At 41.4% G+C, this 20,000-nt stretch overlaps 1 protein-coding gene across 2 annotated transcripts in view; it reads right to left on the minus strand.

Moving 5' to 3' along the window:
• Window positions 1–14,432, minus strand: part of LOC131342159 (nck-associated protein 5-like) — a 73,884-nt gene extending 59,452 nt beyond the window's left edge. For both annotated transcript variants that reach the window (XM_058372822.1, XM_058372823.1), the window contains exons 1-2: window positions 14,092–14,432; window positions 4,337–4,505 (exon numbers count right to left, since the gene is read on the minus strand). In XM_058372822.1, coding sequence (XP_058228805.1) covers window positions 4,337–4,486 — 150 coding nt within the window. In that variant the 5' untranslated portion in view covers window positions 4,487–4,505; window positions 14,092–14,432. The remainder of the gene's footprint in view (window positions 1–4,336; window positions 4,506–14,091) is intronic.
• Window positions 14,433–20,000: the final 5,568 nt, after the last annotated feature.

The following is a 20,000-nucleotide window of genomic DNA, read 5'->3' on the forward strand; positions in this document are numbered from 1 at the left end:
GTGTGATAAAGAATGATGGAAACGATGCAGAGGTGTGTGTGTGTGTGTGTGTTCAAGTCTCTCCCAAATCACACACTACTGCACTGAGTAATATGTCTAAATAAGTGATAGCTTGTGATAAGCTGGTGTTGTTGTTTGTCTTTTTTAACACCGCTGTGTTTACTGGGACATTTGCAGAAATGGGAGATTATCATGTCTCAGCTTCTAACTATTACTTAGCTTGCTATTGCAGTTGATGTGCTAATGACACACTACAGTAGTACACTACAGTGATTTGGGACAAGGCCCATCAACACATGAGCTTTAACAATTGTTATGTGAATCAGAGTTGAAAATGGGATATTTATATAAACATATTGTTAAATAAATTATATATTAGTGTAATAAATTTATAAACAAAGTCTGTAATTATTGTTTTATTTTCTTCATCCGGTCACATCCTTAACTGTGATTTAAACTCCCGAAACCTTCAGAATGAAGTCTCTGTGTTTTAGTGTTAAATGGCCATGTTAGCAAGAACACAGAGTAAATGGACTTGCGTATGGACTACTTTTATCTTTTAATCACTTTGTTATAATCTTAGCGCCCTCTAGCGGCCATGATGGGTCAATGACTTGGTCAAAGGATAAAAGAAAACTTTATTTATTTATTTATTTATTTTATATTAATATCATTCTTTTAAATCAGTGTTAATATCTGGAGGTTTTTCTTAAAGACAAAACTGTAATGAAACCCGGGCCATAAGATAAGATAATATACACTACTCACAAAAAGTTAAGGATATTTGGCTTTTGGGTGAAATTTACGGAAAATGTAAAAAGTTCACACTACAGTGATATTATATCATGAAAGTAGGGCATTTAAGTAGAAGCTGCAATGGTGATTTCCTCATCTCAAACAATTTATTGAAACAAAAGCCAACAACAGTGGTGGGTATACCACAACAAAAAATCTCAATGTCTCAATAATCTGTCATGTGCCCTTGACCATCAGTTACAGCTTGACCACGACGTCTCATGCTGTTCACAAGTCGACTTATTGTCTGCTGAGGCATGGCATTCCACTCTTCTTGAAGGGCGGCCCTCAGGTCATTGAGGTTCTGGGGTGCAGGGTTACGAGCCTCTACACGGCGACTCGGCTGATCCCAGAGGTTTTCTATGGGATTCAGGTCTGGAGAAAGTGCAGGCCACTCCATTTGAGGTACCCCAGCCTCCAGCAGCCGTTCCCTAATGATGCGACCTCGATGAGCTGGAGCATTGTCGTCCATGAAGATGAAATTAGGCCTGTGTTGTTCATGCAGGGGCACAATGACTGGATTAATGATGTTATTCAGGTAGTATTGGCTTGTCACTGTACCATTCACAAGATGTAGGTCAGTTCTGTATTGAGTGGACACACCTGCCCAGACTGTAACACCACCACAACAGTGGCTGATGCATAGCGCTCTCCTTGACGTCTCCAACATCGTTGGGTCCATCATTTCTGCTCAACGTGAATCGACTTTCATCAGAGAACAGCACTGAAGCCCACCGGTCCCTCGTCCAGTGTAAATGCTCCCTGGCCCGACGCCTGTGCCTGGGGGTGTGGTCAGGTACCCTTGCAGGTCATCTAGCATGCAGACCACGCTGATGTAAACAGTTTCGAATGGTCTGACGTGACACTTGGGTTCCTCTCACCTCCCTTAAATGTGCCTGGAGTTGAGTGGCATTCATCATCCGGTTCCGCAGGGCACTGTTCACAATGAAGCGGTCATCAATGTGGGATGTGGCCAAAGGACGTCCACTTCTATGTCTTTCTGTGACTCTTCCAGTCTCTCTGTATCTCTGTCCCAACCTGCTGATGACACTCTGTGACACTTTAAGCTCAGTGGCCACTTCCCTCTGAGAACATCCTGTTTGAAGCCTCACAATGGTGAGGTACTGTTGATCAGTTGTTAGGTGTGGTCTTGGTCTCATGATGTCAAAATGTGAACAGCATGATGAAGAGGACTGTTTAAATACCAATTCTAATGGAACCAGAAAATTTATTGGTGGATTCATGGATCAAACATCAGTTGTGAATTTTTCCGTTAAGCACCTTGTTAGAGAACAGCAAGTTCTGCAGAAAGTACTGAAACACTGAACAGTTGTACATGTGCATTCAGAAGGGTAGAGAAGGTCAAATTAAGTTCACCTGGAAAGGTTATAGTGCATTTTAGGTGCATCCTGAAATTTCACCTGAAAGCCCAATATCCTTAACTTTTTGTGAGTAGTGTATATAAGATATATGTTAATATATTTCTAAAAAAAAAATAAACTATTTACCAAATTATTACTTACTTTTATGATGCTTATATGTGCTAAGGCACTCTTTAAAAATATTTATATTATTTTTTCAAATAAATATTGTACAAAAAAGAGTAAGAAATATTTTATTTCTATACCTTTGCATTAATAAATTTGGGCTGATCTTTTGCAGCTGTCTGAATCTCTTCACTGGGCTTCTATTGATGGCCTCAAGAACTCTATTTTAAGAGCCGACTCTTTAAAGTCAATTCTTGATTTCCAATGTCTTCTATCAGAGAATCGACTCATTCTGTGATTCACTACCACCAGCACTCACCAGAGGGAAAGCCGAAGACGACTGAGTATTTTTATTTTTAAATCATGCTTAATATTCTTATTAAATATCGCCCTCCTTTTCTGAAATAAATATAAAGGTGAAGATTAACATTTATGTGAGGAAACAGTATTTTATTTGGTAAAATTTGGCTAGTTTTACATTGATACAGTAGGGAAGCAGTTTACTTTAGCATTCGTGCTAATTAGCTAACTTGCTATGGCAGTGATGTCAGAGTACTAGATGATGAATTGTATGAATAAATTATTATTTTTAGTTGTATTTTTTTCAGCAGTCATTTATTAGCATTGGAAATCCTCTCAGAAATCCTGTCAGGATGAGTCCATGTGGTTAGCTAACAGCTAACAGCTGTGCTAGATGCCACTGAAGACTGTGCTATAATGCATTATAACACATCAATTCATCAGCAGGTCTGCACTCACATGGAAATATTCATTAAAGAGTGTAATATATAAATGTTACTGTTACTGGGAACAGTATGGTGTGGTGTGATGAAGTGGAGTTCCTGAAGTTCTTTAGGAAAATGTCACCATATCAAATATTTTTTTTACTCAGTTTATTATCAGTGGAGTGTGTGTGCTGTACATGTCCCCGTGAATGAGCTGTTGCTATGGAAACCACAACGTTTTAGAGCACAATCACAGTCCAGAACTTCTCACCAATCACAACCCAAAACTTCTGACCAATCATAATCTAAAACTTCTGACCAGTCACAAACCAGAACTTCTGACCAGTCACAATCTAGAACTTCTGACCAGTCACAATCCAGAACTTCTGACCAGTCACAATCAAGAACTTCTGACCAGTCACAATCCAGAACTTCTGACCAGTCACAATCAAGAACTTCTGACCAATCACAATCCAGAACTTCTGACCAATCACAATCCAGAACTCAGCAGCTCTGTGAGGAGTAAAGCTGAAGGAGTTGTTTTCTGATGGTAAAAGGTTTTGTAGATGAAAACATGGACAGCATCTCTGATTTGCTCTACAGTGACCTGACCTGCTGAGAAACATGAACAACCCATAAGGAACAGTTCAGATCTTCCAAGCTTAAAGCATAAAGTGAGCTTGATGGCTTTCCAGAATGTTCACCATCTGCCACAGTAGAAGACAATGCTCCACAGTGCTCAGAAAACTCTTCCTGATCTTGGTGCTCAGTGCTGCATGGTGTCCTACATCAGGGGAGCGTTTTTACTTTACTCAGTGAAATGAATCAACGATATAAATATTACCATTATCTGTGAGAGTAAAGGAAAAACACAATTTTGTTTCTTTATAGAAGTTCCTCAATATCAAGAGTCTTGACTTCCTCATGGGTTTAGTGATGAAGATCAAAGCATTTAATTCTAACTAGAAACCAGTTACTCAGTCACTGGAAGTGTACAGAGCTTTTGGAAGAGGTGAGCTCTGCTGGAAGAGATGTGCTGATGAGACACAGGAAATAGATTTATTTATTTATTTGTCACACTGAGATGGCTGCATTCCTAGAAGACTCAATTCAGTATACTAACACATTCACATAACTTCACACAAAAACAAGTTTATAAAAATATTTTGTTTCAATTAACTGTCATGATTGAAAAATGTACACTGGTTTATATTAATGTTCCTGTATGTGTGTAAACTATGTTTATACTTTGTGTGTGTGTGTGTGTGTGTGTGTGTGGGTGTGTGTGTGTGTGTGTGTGTGTGTGTGTGCGTGTGTGTACAGTTTTACCTCCAGCTCTCTGAGTCTCTCTATAAGCTCTTTATTGCTCGCCGACTCATCTTCCTCCTCTTCATCCTCTTCCTCGTCTTCCTCCAGAAGCAAATCAGCGTCGCCCTCTACTGACACACCTGCCTCATCACACTCTCTCAGCTCTGACATGCCTGACACCACCTAGGGACTACACACACACACACACACACACACACACAAATAGTGAAATGTATAGATTTTATTACATTATAAACTCCTTATACATTATATTTATAATGTCATTAAATAACACACAGATCGGTGAGTTTAATAATGAAATATATTGAATGATATTGAATAAAATCTGTTATTATATAATGGAATAAATGAGTATAAAATGTCTAAAATGTTATACAGCACAATTTTATAATATGTCTGATGCTGAAAATATAATTATTTCAGAATTCCTGACTGCAGTAGATCAACACTACAACACTGACCATGAGAGAAGGAGCTGAAGGTAAATATTATTAGTAGTATTATTAATAATATCAATTAATATTAACATAAATTAATGATTTATAGGCTTTGACTGTATTTGTATTATTTTTTTCTAACAAATATATATTTATAATGTGTACATAATCACCTCTCTGGATAAATGAAGTAGATTATTTCATATCAGAAAAAGTTGTTCTTTTCCAGGAAGTATAATGTAAAGGTTGACACGAGACAGTAAAATAAAGCTGTGATTAATAATAAATGATTAATCCAGATTAATAAATGATATAATCAGCTCTGAATGTCACACAGTGGAACAGATCCATTAAAGTCCATTAGGAGAGGCGGTGGCCTTCAGTGATGTGCTTCCCCATGTTAAAAATAGAGCACTGATGTCTTTCTTTCTCTCCCATTCTCTCTATTTTAACTGCTTTATTCTAAGACTGCCTTTCTGTCCATTCTTCTGAGAAATCAGGTCTGTGCTATAGGCCGTCTGACGTAATATGTAATAATTCAATAATGGACAGATGGATAAAAAAAATCACAGTTAAACTTGCAGTCAGTGATTTTAGTTGAAGTTAGTTGTGAGCATTGAAACTCAGGCCTTATCCACACTAACCTTCAAAAAGTTTTTCTCTCTTTTTCACATTCTGTGTCCATCAGACACCATTTTAACCACTTAAAATGGTATATTTTGAACAACCAGACAGCAGTGTGAAAGCAGCAGATATACAACATCTGACTTTTTATAGTAAATACATCAGAGTAGACTGTGTCATTTAAAATATTCTAGTTCACAAATCTCTAATGGCATCTCATTATCTCATAATTACACCAGTAAACCCTCAGCACTACTGAGTAAACCTCCCTATACTACTGAGTAAACCCCCTATACTACTGAGTAAACCCCCTATACTACTGAGTAAACCCTCAGCACTACTGAGTAAACCTCCCTATACTACTGAGTAAACCCCCTATACTACTGAGTAAACCCTCAGCACTACTGAGTAAACCCCCTATACTACTGAGTAAACCTCCCTATACTACTGAGTAAACCTCCTATACTACTGAGTAAACCCTCAGCACTACTGAGTAAACCTCCTATACTACTGAGTAAACCTCCTATACTACTGAGTAAACCCTCAGCACTACTGAGTAAACCCCCTATACTACTGAGTAAACCTCCCTATACTACTGAGTAAACCTCCCTATACTACTGAGTAAACCCTCAGCACTACTGAGTAAACCTCCCTATACTACTGAGTAAACCCTCAGCACTACTGAGTAAACCTCCCTATACTACTGAGTAAACCCTCAGCACTACTGAGTAAACCTCCCTATACTACTGAGTAAACCTCCCTATACTACTGAGTAAACCTCCCTATACTACTGAGTAAACCTCCCTATACTACTGAGTAAACCTCCCTATACTACTGAGTAAACCTCCCTATACTACTGAGTAAACCTCTTATACTACTGAGTAAACCCTCAGCACTACTGAGTAAACCCCCTATACTACTGAGTAAACCTCTTATACTACTGAGTAAACCCTCAGCACTACTGAGTAAACCTCCCTATACTACTGAGTAAACCTCCCTATACTACTGAGTAAACCTCCCTATACTACTGAGTAAACCTCTTATACTACTGAGTAAACCCTCAGCACTACTGAGTAAACCCCCTATACTACTGAGTAAACCTCCCTATACTACTGAGTAAACCTCCCTATACTACTGAGTAAACCTCCCTATACTACTGAGTAAACCTCCTATACTACTGAGTAAACCTCCTATACTACTGAGTAAACCCTCAGCACTACTGAGTAAACCTCCCTATACTACTGAGTAAACCTCCCTATACTACTGAGTAAACCTCTTATACTACTGAGTAAACCCTCAGCACTACTGAGTAAACCCCCTATACTACTGAGTAAACCTCCCTATACTACTGAGTAAACCTCCTATACTACTGAGTAAACCTCCTATACTACTGAGTAAACCTTCAGCACTACTGAGTAAACCCCCTATACTACTGAGTAAACCTCCCTATACTACTGAGTAAACCTCCCTATACTACTGTGTAAACCTCCCTATACTACTGAGTAAACCTCCTATACTACTGAGTAAACCTCCCTATACTACTGAGTAAACCCTCAGCACTACTGAGTAAACCTCCCTATACTACTGAGTAAACCTCCCAATACTACTGAGTAAACCTCCTATACTACTGAGTAAACCCTCAGCACTACTGAGTAAACCCCCTATACTACTGAGTAAACCTCCCTATACTACTGAGTAAACCTCCCTATACTACTGAGTAAACCTCCCTATACTACTGAGTAAACCCTCAGCACTACTGAGTAAACCTCCCTATACTACTGAGTAAACCCTCAGCACTACTGAGTAAACCTCCCTATACTACTGAGTAAACCTCCCTATACTACTGAGTAAACCTCCCTATACTACTGAGTAAACCCCCTATACTACTGAGTAAACCTCCCTATACTACTGAGTAAACCTCCCTATACTACTGAGTAAACCCTCAGCACTACTGAGTAAACCTCCCTATACTACTGAGTAAACCTCCCTATACTACTGAGTAAACCTCCCTATACTACTGAGTAAACCCCCTATACTACTGAGTAAACCTCCCTATACTACTGAGTAAACCTCCCTATACTACTGAGTAAACCTCCCTATACTACTGAGTAAACCTCCCTATACTACTGAGTAAACCTCCCTATACTACTGAGTAAACCTCCCTATACTACTGAGTAAACCCCCTATACTACTGAGTAAACCTCCCTATACTACTGAGTAAACCTCCCTATACTACTGAGTAAACCCTCAGCACTACTGAGTAAACCTCCCTATACTACTGAGTAAACCTCCCTATACTACTGAGTAAACCTCCTTATACTACTGAGTAAACCTCCCTATACTACTGAGTAAACCTCCCTATACTACTGAGTAAACCCTCAGCACTACTGAGTAAACCTCCCTATACTACTGGGTAAACCTCCCTATACTACTGAGTAAACCTCCCTATACTACTGAGTAAACCTCCCTATACTACTGTGTAAACCTCCCTATACTACTGAGTAAACCCTCAGCACTACTGAGTAAACCTCCCTATACTACTGAGTAAACCTCCCTATACTACTGAGTAAACCCCCTATACTACTGAGTAAACCCCCTATACTACTGAGTAAACCTCCCTATACTACTGAGTAAACCTCCCTATACTACTGAGTAAACCTCCCTATACTACTGAGTAAACCTCCCTATACTACTGAGTAAACCCCCTATACTACTGAGTAAACCTCCCTATACTACTGAGTAAACCTCCCTATACTACTGAGTAAACCCCCTATACTACTGAGTAAACCCCCTATACTACTGAGTAAACCCTCAGCACTACTGAGTAAACCTCCCTATACTACTGAGTAAACCTCCCTATACTACTGAGTAAACCCCCTATACTACTGAGTAAACCTCCCTATACTACTGAGTAAACCTCCCTATACTACTGAGTAAACCTCCCTATACTACTGAGTAAACCTCCCTATACTACTGAGTAAACCCCCTATACTACTGAGTAAACCCCCTATACTACTGAGTAAACCTCCCTATACTACTGAGTAAACCCCCTATACTACTGAGTAAACCCCCTATACTACTGAGTAAACCCTCAGCACTACTGAGTAAACCTCCCTATACTACTGAGTAAACCTCCCTATACTACTGAGTAAACCCCCTATACTACTGAGTAAACCCCCTATACTACTGAGTAAACCTCCCTATACTACTGAGTAAACCTCCCTATACTACTGAGTAAACCTCCCTATACTACTGAGTAAACCTCACTATACTACTGAGTAAACCTCCCTATACTACTGAGTAAACCCCCTATACTACTGAGTAAACCTCCCTATACTACTGAGTAAACCTCCCTATACTACTGAGTAAACCTCCCTATACTACTGAGTAAACCTCACTATACTACTGAGTAAACCTCCCTATACTACTGAGTAAACCCCCTATACTACTGAGTAAACCTCCCTATACTACTGAGTAAACCTCCCTATACTACTGAGTAAACCCCCTATACTACTGAGTAAACCTCCCTATACTACTGAGTAAACCTCACTATACTACTGAGTAAACCTCCCTATACTACTGAGTAAACCCCCTATACTACTGAGTAAACCTCCTATACTACTGAGTAAACCCTCAGCACTACTGAGTAAACCTACCTATACTACTGAGTAAACCCCCTATACTACTGAGTAAACCTCCCTATACTACTGAGTAAACCTCACTATACTACTGAGTAAACCTCCCTATACTACTGAGTAAACTTCCTATACTACTGAGTAAACCCTCAGCACTACTGAGTAAACCTCCCTATACTACTGAGTAAACCCCCTATACTACTGAGTAAACCTCCTATACTACTGAGTAAACCCTCAGCACTACTGAGTAAACCTCCCTATACTACTGAGTAAACCTCCCTATACTACTGAGTAAACCTCCCTATACTACTGAGTAAACCCCCTATACTACTGAGTAAACCCCCTATACTACTGAGTAAACCTCCCTATACTACTGAGTAAACCCCCTATACTACTGAGTAAACCCTCAGCACTACTGAGTAAACCCCAGTATGTGAGTTCATGAATGTTCATAAATATAAGAACAAAATCCAGTGCAAATACACACGTCTACCACTGCTAACAGTGTGTTATAGTGGCTATGATAATAATAATAATATTAATAATAATAATAATAATAATAATAATAATAATAATAATAATAATAATATTAATAATAATAATAATAATAATAATGTTTTACATGATAACACGTCTTCATACTGCTAAAGTTTTATTTAATTAAATTCATGAAAATGTAAGAAGTTTAGCTGCTTTACCTTCAAACTGTGTGCGCGCACACACACACACACACACACAATCAGTGTGAGAAAAAGTGAATTGTTTTAAGTATGATGTGGTCAGTACTGTATTTGTGCACACTGCATTGTTCTGTATATGTTATCATTTGGATCCTGACACTATTATTCTAAAATGTCACACAGCAAAAACAGAACGTGTGTGTGTGTGTGTGTGTGTATGGAATGTGGGAGAATTTGCTGCAGATTATTAAATATATATTATATTAAATATTAAATATTTCATCACTAATTGCATATTAATGACTCGATGCAGATCTGCTTCTCTAATTGGCTAATAATTATTGCCAAAGCCAAACATATATAAATCATGTACATCTTATGAGGACAGAGAAGAATTTGATTGGTTAGGGTTATGATGGAGGCGGGGTTATATTGCAATTCTTACTTTATACACTATATTGCCAAAAGTATTCGCTCACCTGCCTTGACTCGCATATGAACTTAAGTGACATCTCATTCCTAATCCATAGGCTTCAATATGACGTCGGTCCACCCTTTGCAGCTATAACAGCTTCAACTCTTCTGGGAAGGTTTAGGAGTGTGTTTATGGGAATTTTTGACCATTCTTCCAGAAGTGCATTTGTGAGGTCACACACTGATGTTGGATGAGAAGGCCTGGCTCTCAGTCTCCGCTCTAATTCATCCCAACGGTGTTCTATCGGGTTGAGGTCAGGACTCTGTGCAGGCCAGTCAAGTTCATCCACACCAGACTCTGTCATCCATGTCTTTATGGACCTTGCTTTGGTCACTGGTGCACAGTCATGTTGGAAGAGGAAGGGGCCAGCTCCAAACTGTTCCCACAAAGTTGGGAGCATGGAATTGTCCAAAATGTCTTGGTATGCTGAAGCATTCAGAGTTCCTTTCACTGGAACTAAGGGGCCAAGCCCAGCTCCTGAAAAACAACCCCACACCATAATCCCCCCTCCACCAAACTTTACACTTGGCACAATGCAGTCAGACAAGTACCGTTCTCCTGGCAACCGCCAAACCCAGACTCGTCCATCAGATTGCCAGATGGAGAAGCGCGATTCGTCACTCCAGAGAACGCGTCTCCACTGCTCTAGAGTCCAGTGGCGGCGTGCTTTACACCACTGCATCCGACGCTTTGCATTGCACTTGGTGATGTATGGCTTGGATGTAGCTGCTCGGCCATGGAAACCCATTCCATGAAGCTCTCTGCGCACTGTTCTTGAGCTCATCTGAAGGCCACATGAAGTTTGGAGGTCTGTAGTGATTGACTCTGCAGAAAGTTGGCGACCTCTTCGCACTATGCGCCTCAGCATCCGCTGACCCCGCTCCGTCAGTTTACGTGGCCTACCACTTCGTGGCTGAGTTGCTGTCGTTCCCAAACACTTCCACGTTCTTATAATACAGCTGACAGTTGACTGTGGAATATTTAGGAGCGAGGAAATTTCACGACTGGATTTGTTGCACAGGTGGCATCCTATCACAGTTCCACGCTGGAATTCACTGAGCTCCTGAGAGCGACCCATTCTTTCACAAATGTTTGTAAAAACAGTCTGCATGCCTAGGTGCTTGATTTTATACACCTGTGGCCATGGAAGTGATTGGAACACCTGATTCTGATTATTTGGATGGGTGAGCGAATACTTTTGGCAATATAGTGTATCAGTTTAATTCACACACACACACACATATATAGATAGATAGATAGATAGATAGATAGATAGATAGATAGATAGATAGATAGATAGATAGATAGATAGATAGATAGGAATAAAGAAAGAAATAAGACTCCTCTCTGTTCTGGCACTGAGCTTGTGGAATGAATTTCCTCTAAACGTTCAAATAGCTGAGTCACTGACTGTCTACAAACGACGTCTACAGACCTACCTCTCCCTGAAGTACTTAAACTAGCACTTAAAACACAAAAAACTGGTCTGTGTGCTTTCCTGGCTACATTACCTCCCATTGGGGTCATAGACTGATGATAGATACTCTGTGATACTCGTGATACTCTTATGATCCTCTTGTGATACCCTTATAATGCTCTTATGATCCTCTTGTGATACCCTTATAATGCTCTTATGATACTCTTGTTATATTCTCATGATACTCTTGTGACACCTTTATGATACTCTTAAGATACTCTGTGATACTCTTGTTATACTCTCATTATACTCTTGTGATACCCTTATGAAACTCTTATGATACTCTTGTGATACTCTTATGATACTCTTATGATGCGCTAATGATACCTGGTGAAGCAGTATCAGGATGTATTTGTTGACACTATAGAGCACTCTTGTAAGTTGCTCTGGAAAGGAGAGTCTGCCAAATGCTGTAAATGTAAATAATGTGGAATTGTAAAACTTGTTGTTAATTCGTCGTTGCCCAGTTGAGTATTCTGCTGCCTGAGGTTTCTCCTTCAACACCAGAGACAATCATTTAAACTCCTCCACGTCACTCATTTTAACACGCACACGTCATATCTAGCAATTTTATACTACTATGAGTGAAAATGAAACACCACCATAAACTCACGTTGGAGCTTCTTAATTTACACATCTGTCCAGTCTAACTCTATAAAACATGGAGAACATTCTGATCTCATCTGATCTGATCCAATCAGATGATGTTGGATTAGTCAATGTGTCAAAAAAACCAAATCTATCAAATCTGATCACATTTATTCTCAGTTGAAGGTTAAATTCCAAAAACAGCTCCACCTGCTTGTCATGTGTGGTATGTTTTCTCGTTTCTGGATCTCTTTATTTAGCGTGTTTTGCTAACAGCCATTTGAGGAAGAGAATAAAGCCTGCAGTGTTTACTGTAATATACAGAAATGGTTTAATCAATATCACACATTCAGACTCAACCACTTCCTGGAAACTCGGATTGATTTCTGTCCGTTATTGATTTTTTATTGAGAAACAACAATCGATTGATTGAATGCATTAGACCGTTAGCGTTTACCTGCGACCGGCTTTATTACTGTGACGCACTCAAACTGGAGGCTGTAATGCACACACTGTGTATATGTGTGTGTATATATCTGTGAACTCTTGTTGCTTCAGTGTGTGTGTGTGTGTGTGTGTGTGTGTGATTCAGTAGTGTTCAGCTGATGTAGAATTAATTTTTATTTTGTTTGACAGTGATGAGTGTTAATGACGTTAGCATGCGCTGTGTTCATTTAGTAAAGTGAAAAATTTAGCTGAATAATTATAATCACCGTGAATCTCAGTCAAATCATTGTGATGGTTATTTTAGATTGTAATGTGCAGCTAGCTACATTAGCACAATAGGTTTCAATATTAACAAAATATCATAATGTAAATTCCTTCGTTTTCAGCCCTGTCACACGTCCACTTAAAGTCCAATTAACATCCAATTAAGCATTAACTGTGTGAGTAATCAGTGAGGTTAAATCTAAGTAAATAAGAAGAATGAGAAATAAAGCACTAATTTAATGAAATCTATTTAATTATTTCATTTAGAAATTGTTTATAAAGTCTCATGTTTCTACACTGCTGTGATTGGATCCTGATTCTGTGAATTCATTGAAACTAGAAAAATAAGACGTTGTTATAGTTTCTGCCGGTCACTGTCACTGATATGAACTTGACTGGCCAGTATATTTAACAGTAGCTGAACTATCCGAATATATTTCAGTGTTGCCATGACAACCGCTGTCTGAATATCACTAACACTGGCAGCTCTACGTTAGCTAGCTGGACTAGCATGCTGCCTGCTGTAGCACACCGTCATCTCTAAATCATTTGAATATTATTGCTGATTGGTTGTGGGCCTCACAGCCCCGTCCCCAGATATATAGATATTAATATTTACAGAATACAGAAACACGTCAGATTTACAGATTGAAAGTCCTTCTTTTATCCATGTGTCTGAGATTTTCTTGCTTTTTATATTGCACTGGAGCTACAAGGCTAATGAAGCTAACAAGTAATAGAAGATTTTAACCATCAGTTTAGCATCACATGCACGAGACAGTGTTTATATAGGATACACTTATTCTACACACACACACACACACACACAATTAATTAGCTAAAACCACAAAATCTCACATACACATGCACACGCGTGTGTCCTCTAGTGCAGTATGCATGCATGAGTGTGTGTGTGTGTGTGTGCACACGTGTGTTTGACTGCATGCCTGTGAGCATAAAGACACCACATGATCACATGGGTTAATATGATACATGCTAATGTGAGACACACACACACACACACACACACACTGATGCACACCTCACTAAATGCATCTCTCTCACACACACACACACCATGGTGCAAACCTCACTAAACACATCTCACACACAGACACTGCATCCTACCTTCTCCCTTCACACCTCGACCAAATCGTGCACTCGTATTGCGTCTCTCTCTTCGTCTTCTATCCCTCCATCATCCTCCTCTCTCTCATTTCCTCTTATTCCTTCCCAGAATGCCACACTCGCGCTCTCTTGCTCTCTCTCTCACCAGTGAAAAAATAAACACACACTCGCGTGTCCATAACCCAGAAACAAGCCATGCAGCAGCTGCAGCGTGTGTGTCTCTCTCTCTCTCTCTCTCTCTCTCTCTCTCTCTCTCTCTCTCTGTGTGTGTGTGTGTGTGTGTAATTCAGATCAGCAGTGATGAAAGACTGAGAGAAGCATCAACTGCTCATCTGCCATTGTTCCTGGGAGAGAGAGGAGAGAGAGAGAGGAGAGAGAGAGAGACCGAGGGAGGGAGAGAGAGAGAGCGAGGGAGGGAGGGAGGGAGGAAGGAAAAGGGGTCAGCCCCCCCCACTCCTCCTCTTTCTGTCTTCTCTTTACTCCTCTTCTCCTTCTCTTACTCCTTCCTTCTGCCTCCTCCACATGTACTTCTACCTCTTTTTCTCTTTTATCCCACTCTTTTTACTTCTTTATTTCTTTTTCTCTTTTCATCTTCTTTTAGTTCTTTTTCTTTTCTATAAATGAATTACTTTTATCTTTCTCTCCTTCTCCTCTCCCTGTCCCTTCTTTTCTCTTCTGGTCACCTCCTCTTTTCTAATTTCATCTAACTTCTTTCTCATCCTTTTCTCCTTCCTTGTGTCCTTATATTTTCTCATTCTCATCTCCTCACTCCTTTTTCTCCTCCTCTCCTCTCCTCTCCTCTCCTCTCCTCCCTGTTTTCCTTTTTCTTTCTTATTTTTTCATCCGTCCTTTTATTCCTTAGCTCTTTTCACCGTTCCTGGTCAGTGAAGCAGTAGTGAAGGTGACTGACCTCTCAGTGTATCAGCCTCAGCGGGACAATCTCAGAGCTGCCGTTGGTGTAATGTGTATAATAATAATAATATTTACAATATAATAATATTGTAAATAATCTGTATAAAGTTGTGTTGTTTGCGTATTTTGTGTTATTTGTCGTATTGTTAGCTAGCGCTCACGTCCATCTTCAGCTCTCAGATTAGCGAAACACGGAGCTGATTTTAGAAAAATCCCTGTGAATAAGCCGTTACTATAGAAACCATATCGTATTAGAGTCAGCGCATTAATCCAAACCTGTCCTTCATGTTAGATTCAGTGAAACATTCAGTTCAGCTTCATTTCAGTCTCCGTTTTTATTTATTTTACTTTTAATGCTGAACGCTGTCACAAAGCAGATTTACAGAAATTTATGAGTTTGTGGTATAAATATAAATGTAGAAATTTATCCCTCAGAGTCAGAGGTAACGGTGTTGAGGAAGAACTCCCTGAAACGACCTGAGGAAGAGGAACTCCCTGAGACGATGTGGGGAAGAGGAACTCCCTGAGATGACACAAGGAAGAGGAACTCCCTAAGATGACACAAGGAAGAGGAACTCCCTGAGATGACGTGGGGAAGAGGAACTCCCTGAGACGATGTGTGGAAGAGGAACTCCCTGAGATGACACAAGGAAGAGGAACTCCCTGAGACAACCTGAGGAAGAGGAACTCCCTGAGACGACCTGAGGAAGAGGAACTCCCTGAGATGACCTGAGGAAGAGGAACTCCCTGAGACAATGTGGGGAAGAGGAACTCCCTGAGACAACCTGAGGAAGAGGAACTCCCTGAGATGACGTGGGGAAGAGGAACTCCCTGAGACGACCTGAGGAAGAGGAACTTCCTGAGACGATGTGGGGAAGAGGAACTCCCTGAGACAACTTGGGAAAGAGGAACTCCCTGAGATGATGTGGGGAAGAGGAACTCCCTGAGACGACCTGAGGAAGGGAAACTCCCTGAGACTACCTGAGGAAGAGGAACTTCCTGAGACGATGTGGGGAAGAGGAACTCCCTGAGACGACCTGAGGAAGAGGAACTCCCTGAGACGATATGGGGAAGAGGAACTCCCTGAGACAACCTGAGGAAGAGGAACTCCCTGAGACAATGTGGGGAAGAGGAACTCCCTGAGACGATCTGAGGTAGAGGAACTCCCTGAGACGACGTGAGGTAGAGGAACTCCCTGAGGCGACGTGAGGTAGAGGAACTCCCTGAGACGACGTGAGGTAGAGGAACTCCCTGAGACAATGTGAGGTAGAGGAACTCCCTGAGACGACACGAGGAAGAGGAACTCCCTGAGATGACATAAGGAAGAGGAACTCCCTGAGACAATGTGGGGAAGAGGAACTCCCTGAGACGACCTGAGAAAGAGGAACTCCCTGAGACGACACGAGGAAGAGGAACTCCCTGAGATGATGTGAGGAAGAGGAAGGAAGAGGAACTCCCTGAGACGATGTGAGGAAGAGGAACTTTCTGAGATGACATGAGGAAGAGGAACTCCCTGAGATGACCTGAGGAAGAAGAACTCCCTGAGATGACGTGAGGAAGAGGAAGGAAGAGGAACTCCCTGAGATTAAATGAGGAACAGGAAGGAAGAGGAACTCCCTGAGATGAGGAAGAGGAAGTTTCTGAGACGAGATGAGGAAGAGGAACTTTCTGAGATGAGATGAGGAAGAGATCTGAGTCTCAGGGAGTTCCTCTTCCTCATCTCATGTGTGGAGTCACTGCCTCGCTGAGTCCCTGCTGTTTTAAGGACACAGAGGAAGCTGGACACTCAGGCAGGTGCTGTAATGTTCAGTCTCTGTAGTCTCTCCAGCTGAGCTTTTCATCATCATCATCATCATCATCATCATCATCATCAGCTCTTCTCCACACCACTCTTCCCTTCTACTTTCTTTTTCCTCTGAGATTTTTCTTAGCAGAAAAAATGGAGGCTGTCTTTCACTAAGAGGATTTCTAGACTGAACTAAATCCTCTCTGAATACGATCCGCTTTTATAAACACTTCCTCATTCAACACTGAAGAGGAGAAATGAAACAGCGTAGGAGGGAGAGAGAGAGAGAGAAAGAGAGAGAGAGAGAAAGAGAGAGAGAGAGCGTGGAGGAAATTAACAAGATTTGATTTATACTTTATTAATTCTAATTGGCTGAAAAATCAGAGAGGAAACACTGGACAAGCAGGAAAAGAGACACTGCAGACCTTTCAGTCGGTGTGTGTGTGTGTTGTGTGTGTGTGGGTGTGTGTGTGTCTGTGTGTTGTGTGTGTGTGGGTGGGTGAGTGGATGTGTGTAGGTGTGTGTGTGTGTGTGGGTGGGTGGGTTTGTGCATGAGTTTGTGTGTGGGGTTGTGTGTGTGTGTGTGGGTGGGTGAGTGTGTGTATGTGAGTGTGTGTGTGGGTGGGTGTGTGTGTGGGTGGGTGAGCGTGTGCGTGGGTGTGAGTGTGTGTGTGGGGGGGGTATGATGACCAGGGATTTAAAGGTGATTATGTGTGTTCATATTCAATGCAGTGAACATGACATGGTGCAGACGTTTCAGCAGTGTGACCGGACCGGTCACTGTGTCGGGTCATAAGCAGACTGGAGTTCATCCTTTTCGATGATTTACCCAGGGTTGTGTCTCCTTACTGGTGTTACTGGATCTTAGTGCAGCTTTTGACACCATTGACCACACTGTTCTACTTGATAGACTAGATGTTGTTGGTGTTAAAGGAACAGCCCTCTCCTGGCTCAGGTCTTATTTGACTGACCGTTATCAGTGTGTAGATCTAGATGGTGACTTCTCCATGCATACCAAGGTTATGTTCGGTGTTCCACAAGGTTCTGTTTTAGGCCCACTGCTTTTCTCCCTATATACACTATATTGCCAAAAGTATTCGCTCACCTGCCTTGACTCGCATATGAACTTAAGTGACATCCCATTCCTAATCCATAGGGTTCAATATGACGTCGGTCCACCCTTTGCAGCTATAACAGCTTCAACTCTTCTGGGAAGGCTGTCCACAAGGTTTAGGAGTGTGTTTATGGGAATTTTTGACCATTCTTCCAGAAGCGCATTTGTGAGATCACACACTGATGTTGGACGAGAAGGCCTGGCTCTCAGTCTCCGCTCTAATTCATCCCAAAGGTGTTCTATCGGGTTGAGGTCAGGACTCTGTGCAGGCCAGTCAAGTTCATCCACACCAGACTCTGTCATCCATGTCTTTATGGACCTTGCTTTGGTCACTGGTGCACAGTCATGTTGGAAGAGGAAGGGGCCAGCTCCAAACTGTTCCCACAAAGTTGGGAGCATGGAATTGTCCAAAATGTCTTGGTATGCTGAAGCATTCAGAGTTCCTTTCACTGGAACTAAGGGGCCAAGCCCAGCTCCTGAAAAACAACCCCACACCATAATCCCCCCTCCACCAAACTTTACACTTGGCACAATGCAGTCAGACAAGTACCGTTCTCCTGGCAACCGCCAAACCCAGACTCGTCCATCAGATTGCCAGATGGAGAAGCGCGATTCGTCACTCCAGAGAACGCGTCTCCACTGCTCTAGAGTCCAGTGGCGGCGTGCTTTACACCACTGCATCCGACGCTTTGCATTGCACTTGGTGATGTATGGCTTGGATGCAGCTGCTCGGACATGGAAACCCATTCCATGAAGCTCTCTGCGCACTGTTCTTGAGCTCATCTGAAGGCCACATGAAGTTTGGAGGTCTGTAGCGATTGACTCTGCAGAAAGTTGGCGACCTCTTCGCACTATGCGCCTCAGCATCCGCTGACCCCGCTCCGTCAGTTTACGTGGCCTACCACTTCGTGGCTGAGTTGCTGTCGTTCCCAAACACTTCCACGTTCTTATAATACAGCTGACAGTTGACTGTGGAATATTTAGGAGCGAGGAAATTTCACGACTGGATTTGTTGCACAGGTGGCATCCTATCACAGTTCCACGCTGGAATTCACTGAGCTCCTGAGAGCGACCCATTCTTTCACAAATGTTTGTAAAAACAGTCTGCATGCCTAGGTGCTTGATTTTATACACCTGTGGCCATGGAAGTGATTGGAACACCTGATTCTGATTATTTGGATGGGTGAGCGAATACTTTTGGCAATATAGTGTATGTTACCCCTTGGTGCAATTATTCGTAAACATGGTATTAGCTTCCACTGTTATGCAGACGACACACAGCTATATGTTTCAGCTAAGTCAGATGAGAGACACCAGCTTATTAAGATAGAAGAATGTGTAAAGGACATTAGACACTGGATGGCCACTAACTTCCTCCTGCTTAATTCGGACAAGACAGAGGTGCTTGTACTAGGACCACAGGCAGCTAGAAGTGAGCTTTCTGATTACAGAGTAATGGTGGATGGTCTTTTGGTTTCATCTTGTCCAGCAGTAAAAGATCTTGGTGTGATTATTGACTCTGGGCTTTCGTTTGATGCTCATGTAGATAATATCACTCGGGTAGCCTTCTTTCATCTCAGAAATATCGTTAAGATAAGAAATATGTTGTCGCTTCATGATGCAGAAAAATTAGTTCATGCTTTTGTCACCTCTAGGTTGGATTATTGTAATGTCTTACAGTCTGGATGTTCCAGTAGGAGCATACACAAGCTCCAGTTAGTCCAGAATGCAGCAGCTAGAGTCCTAACTAGAACCAGAAAATATGAACACATCACTCCTATTTTAGCCACACTACATTGGCTCCCAGTCAAATTTCACATTGATTATAAAATACTGTTACTAACCTGTAAAGCACTAAATGGTCTCGCACCACAGTACCTGAGCGATCTTTTAGTCTTTTATGATCCGCCACGCCTACTCCGATCAAAGGGTGCTGGTTACTTGGTAGTACCTCAAATAGCAAAGGCTACAGCAGGGGGCGGAGCTTTCTCTTTCAAAGCCCCACAGTTATGGAACAGCCTTCCAATTAGTGTTGGGGATTCAGACACAGTCTCAGTGTTTAAGTCTAGGCTGAAGACACATTTGTTTAGTCGAGCT

The sequence above is a fragment of the Hemibagrus wyckioides genome, linkage group LG21 (assembly GCF_019097595.1).
Source record: "Hemibagrus wyckioides isolate EC202008001 linkage group LG21, SWU_Hwy_1.0, whole genome shotgun sequence".
Lineage (NCBI taxonomy): Eukaryota > Metazoa > Chordata > Actinopteri > Siluriformes > Bagridae > Hemibagrus > Hemibagrus wyckioides.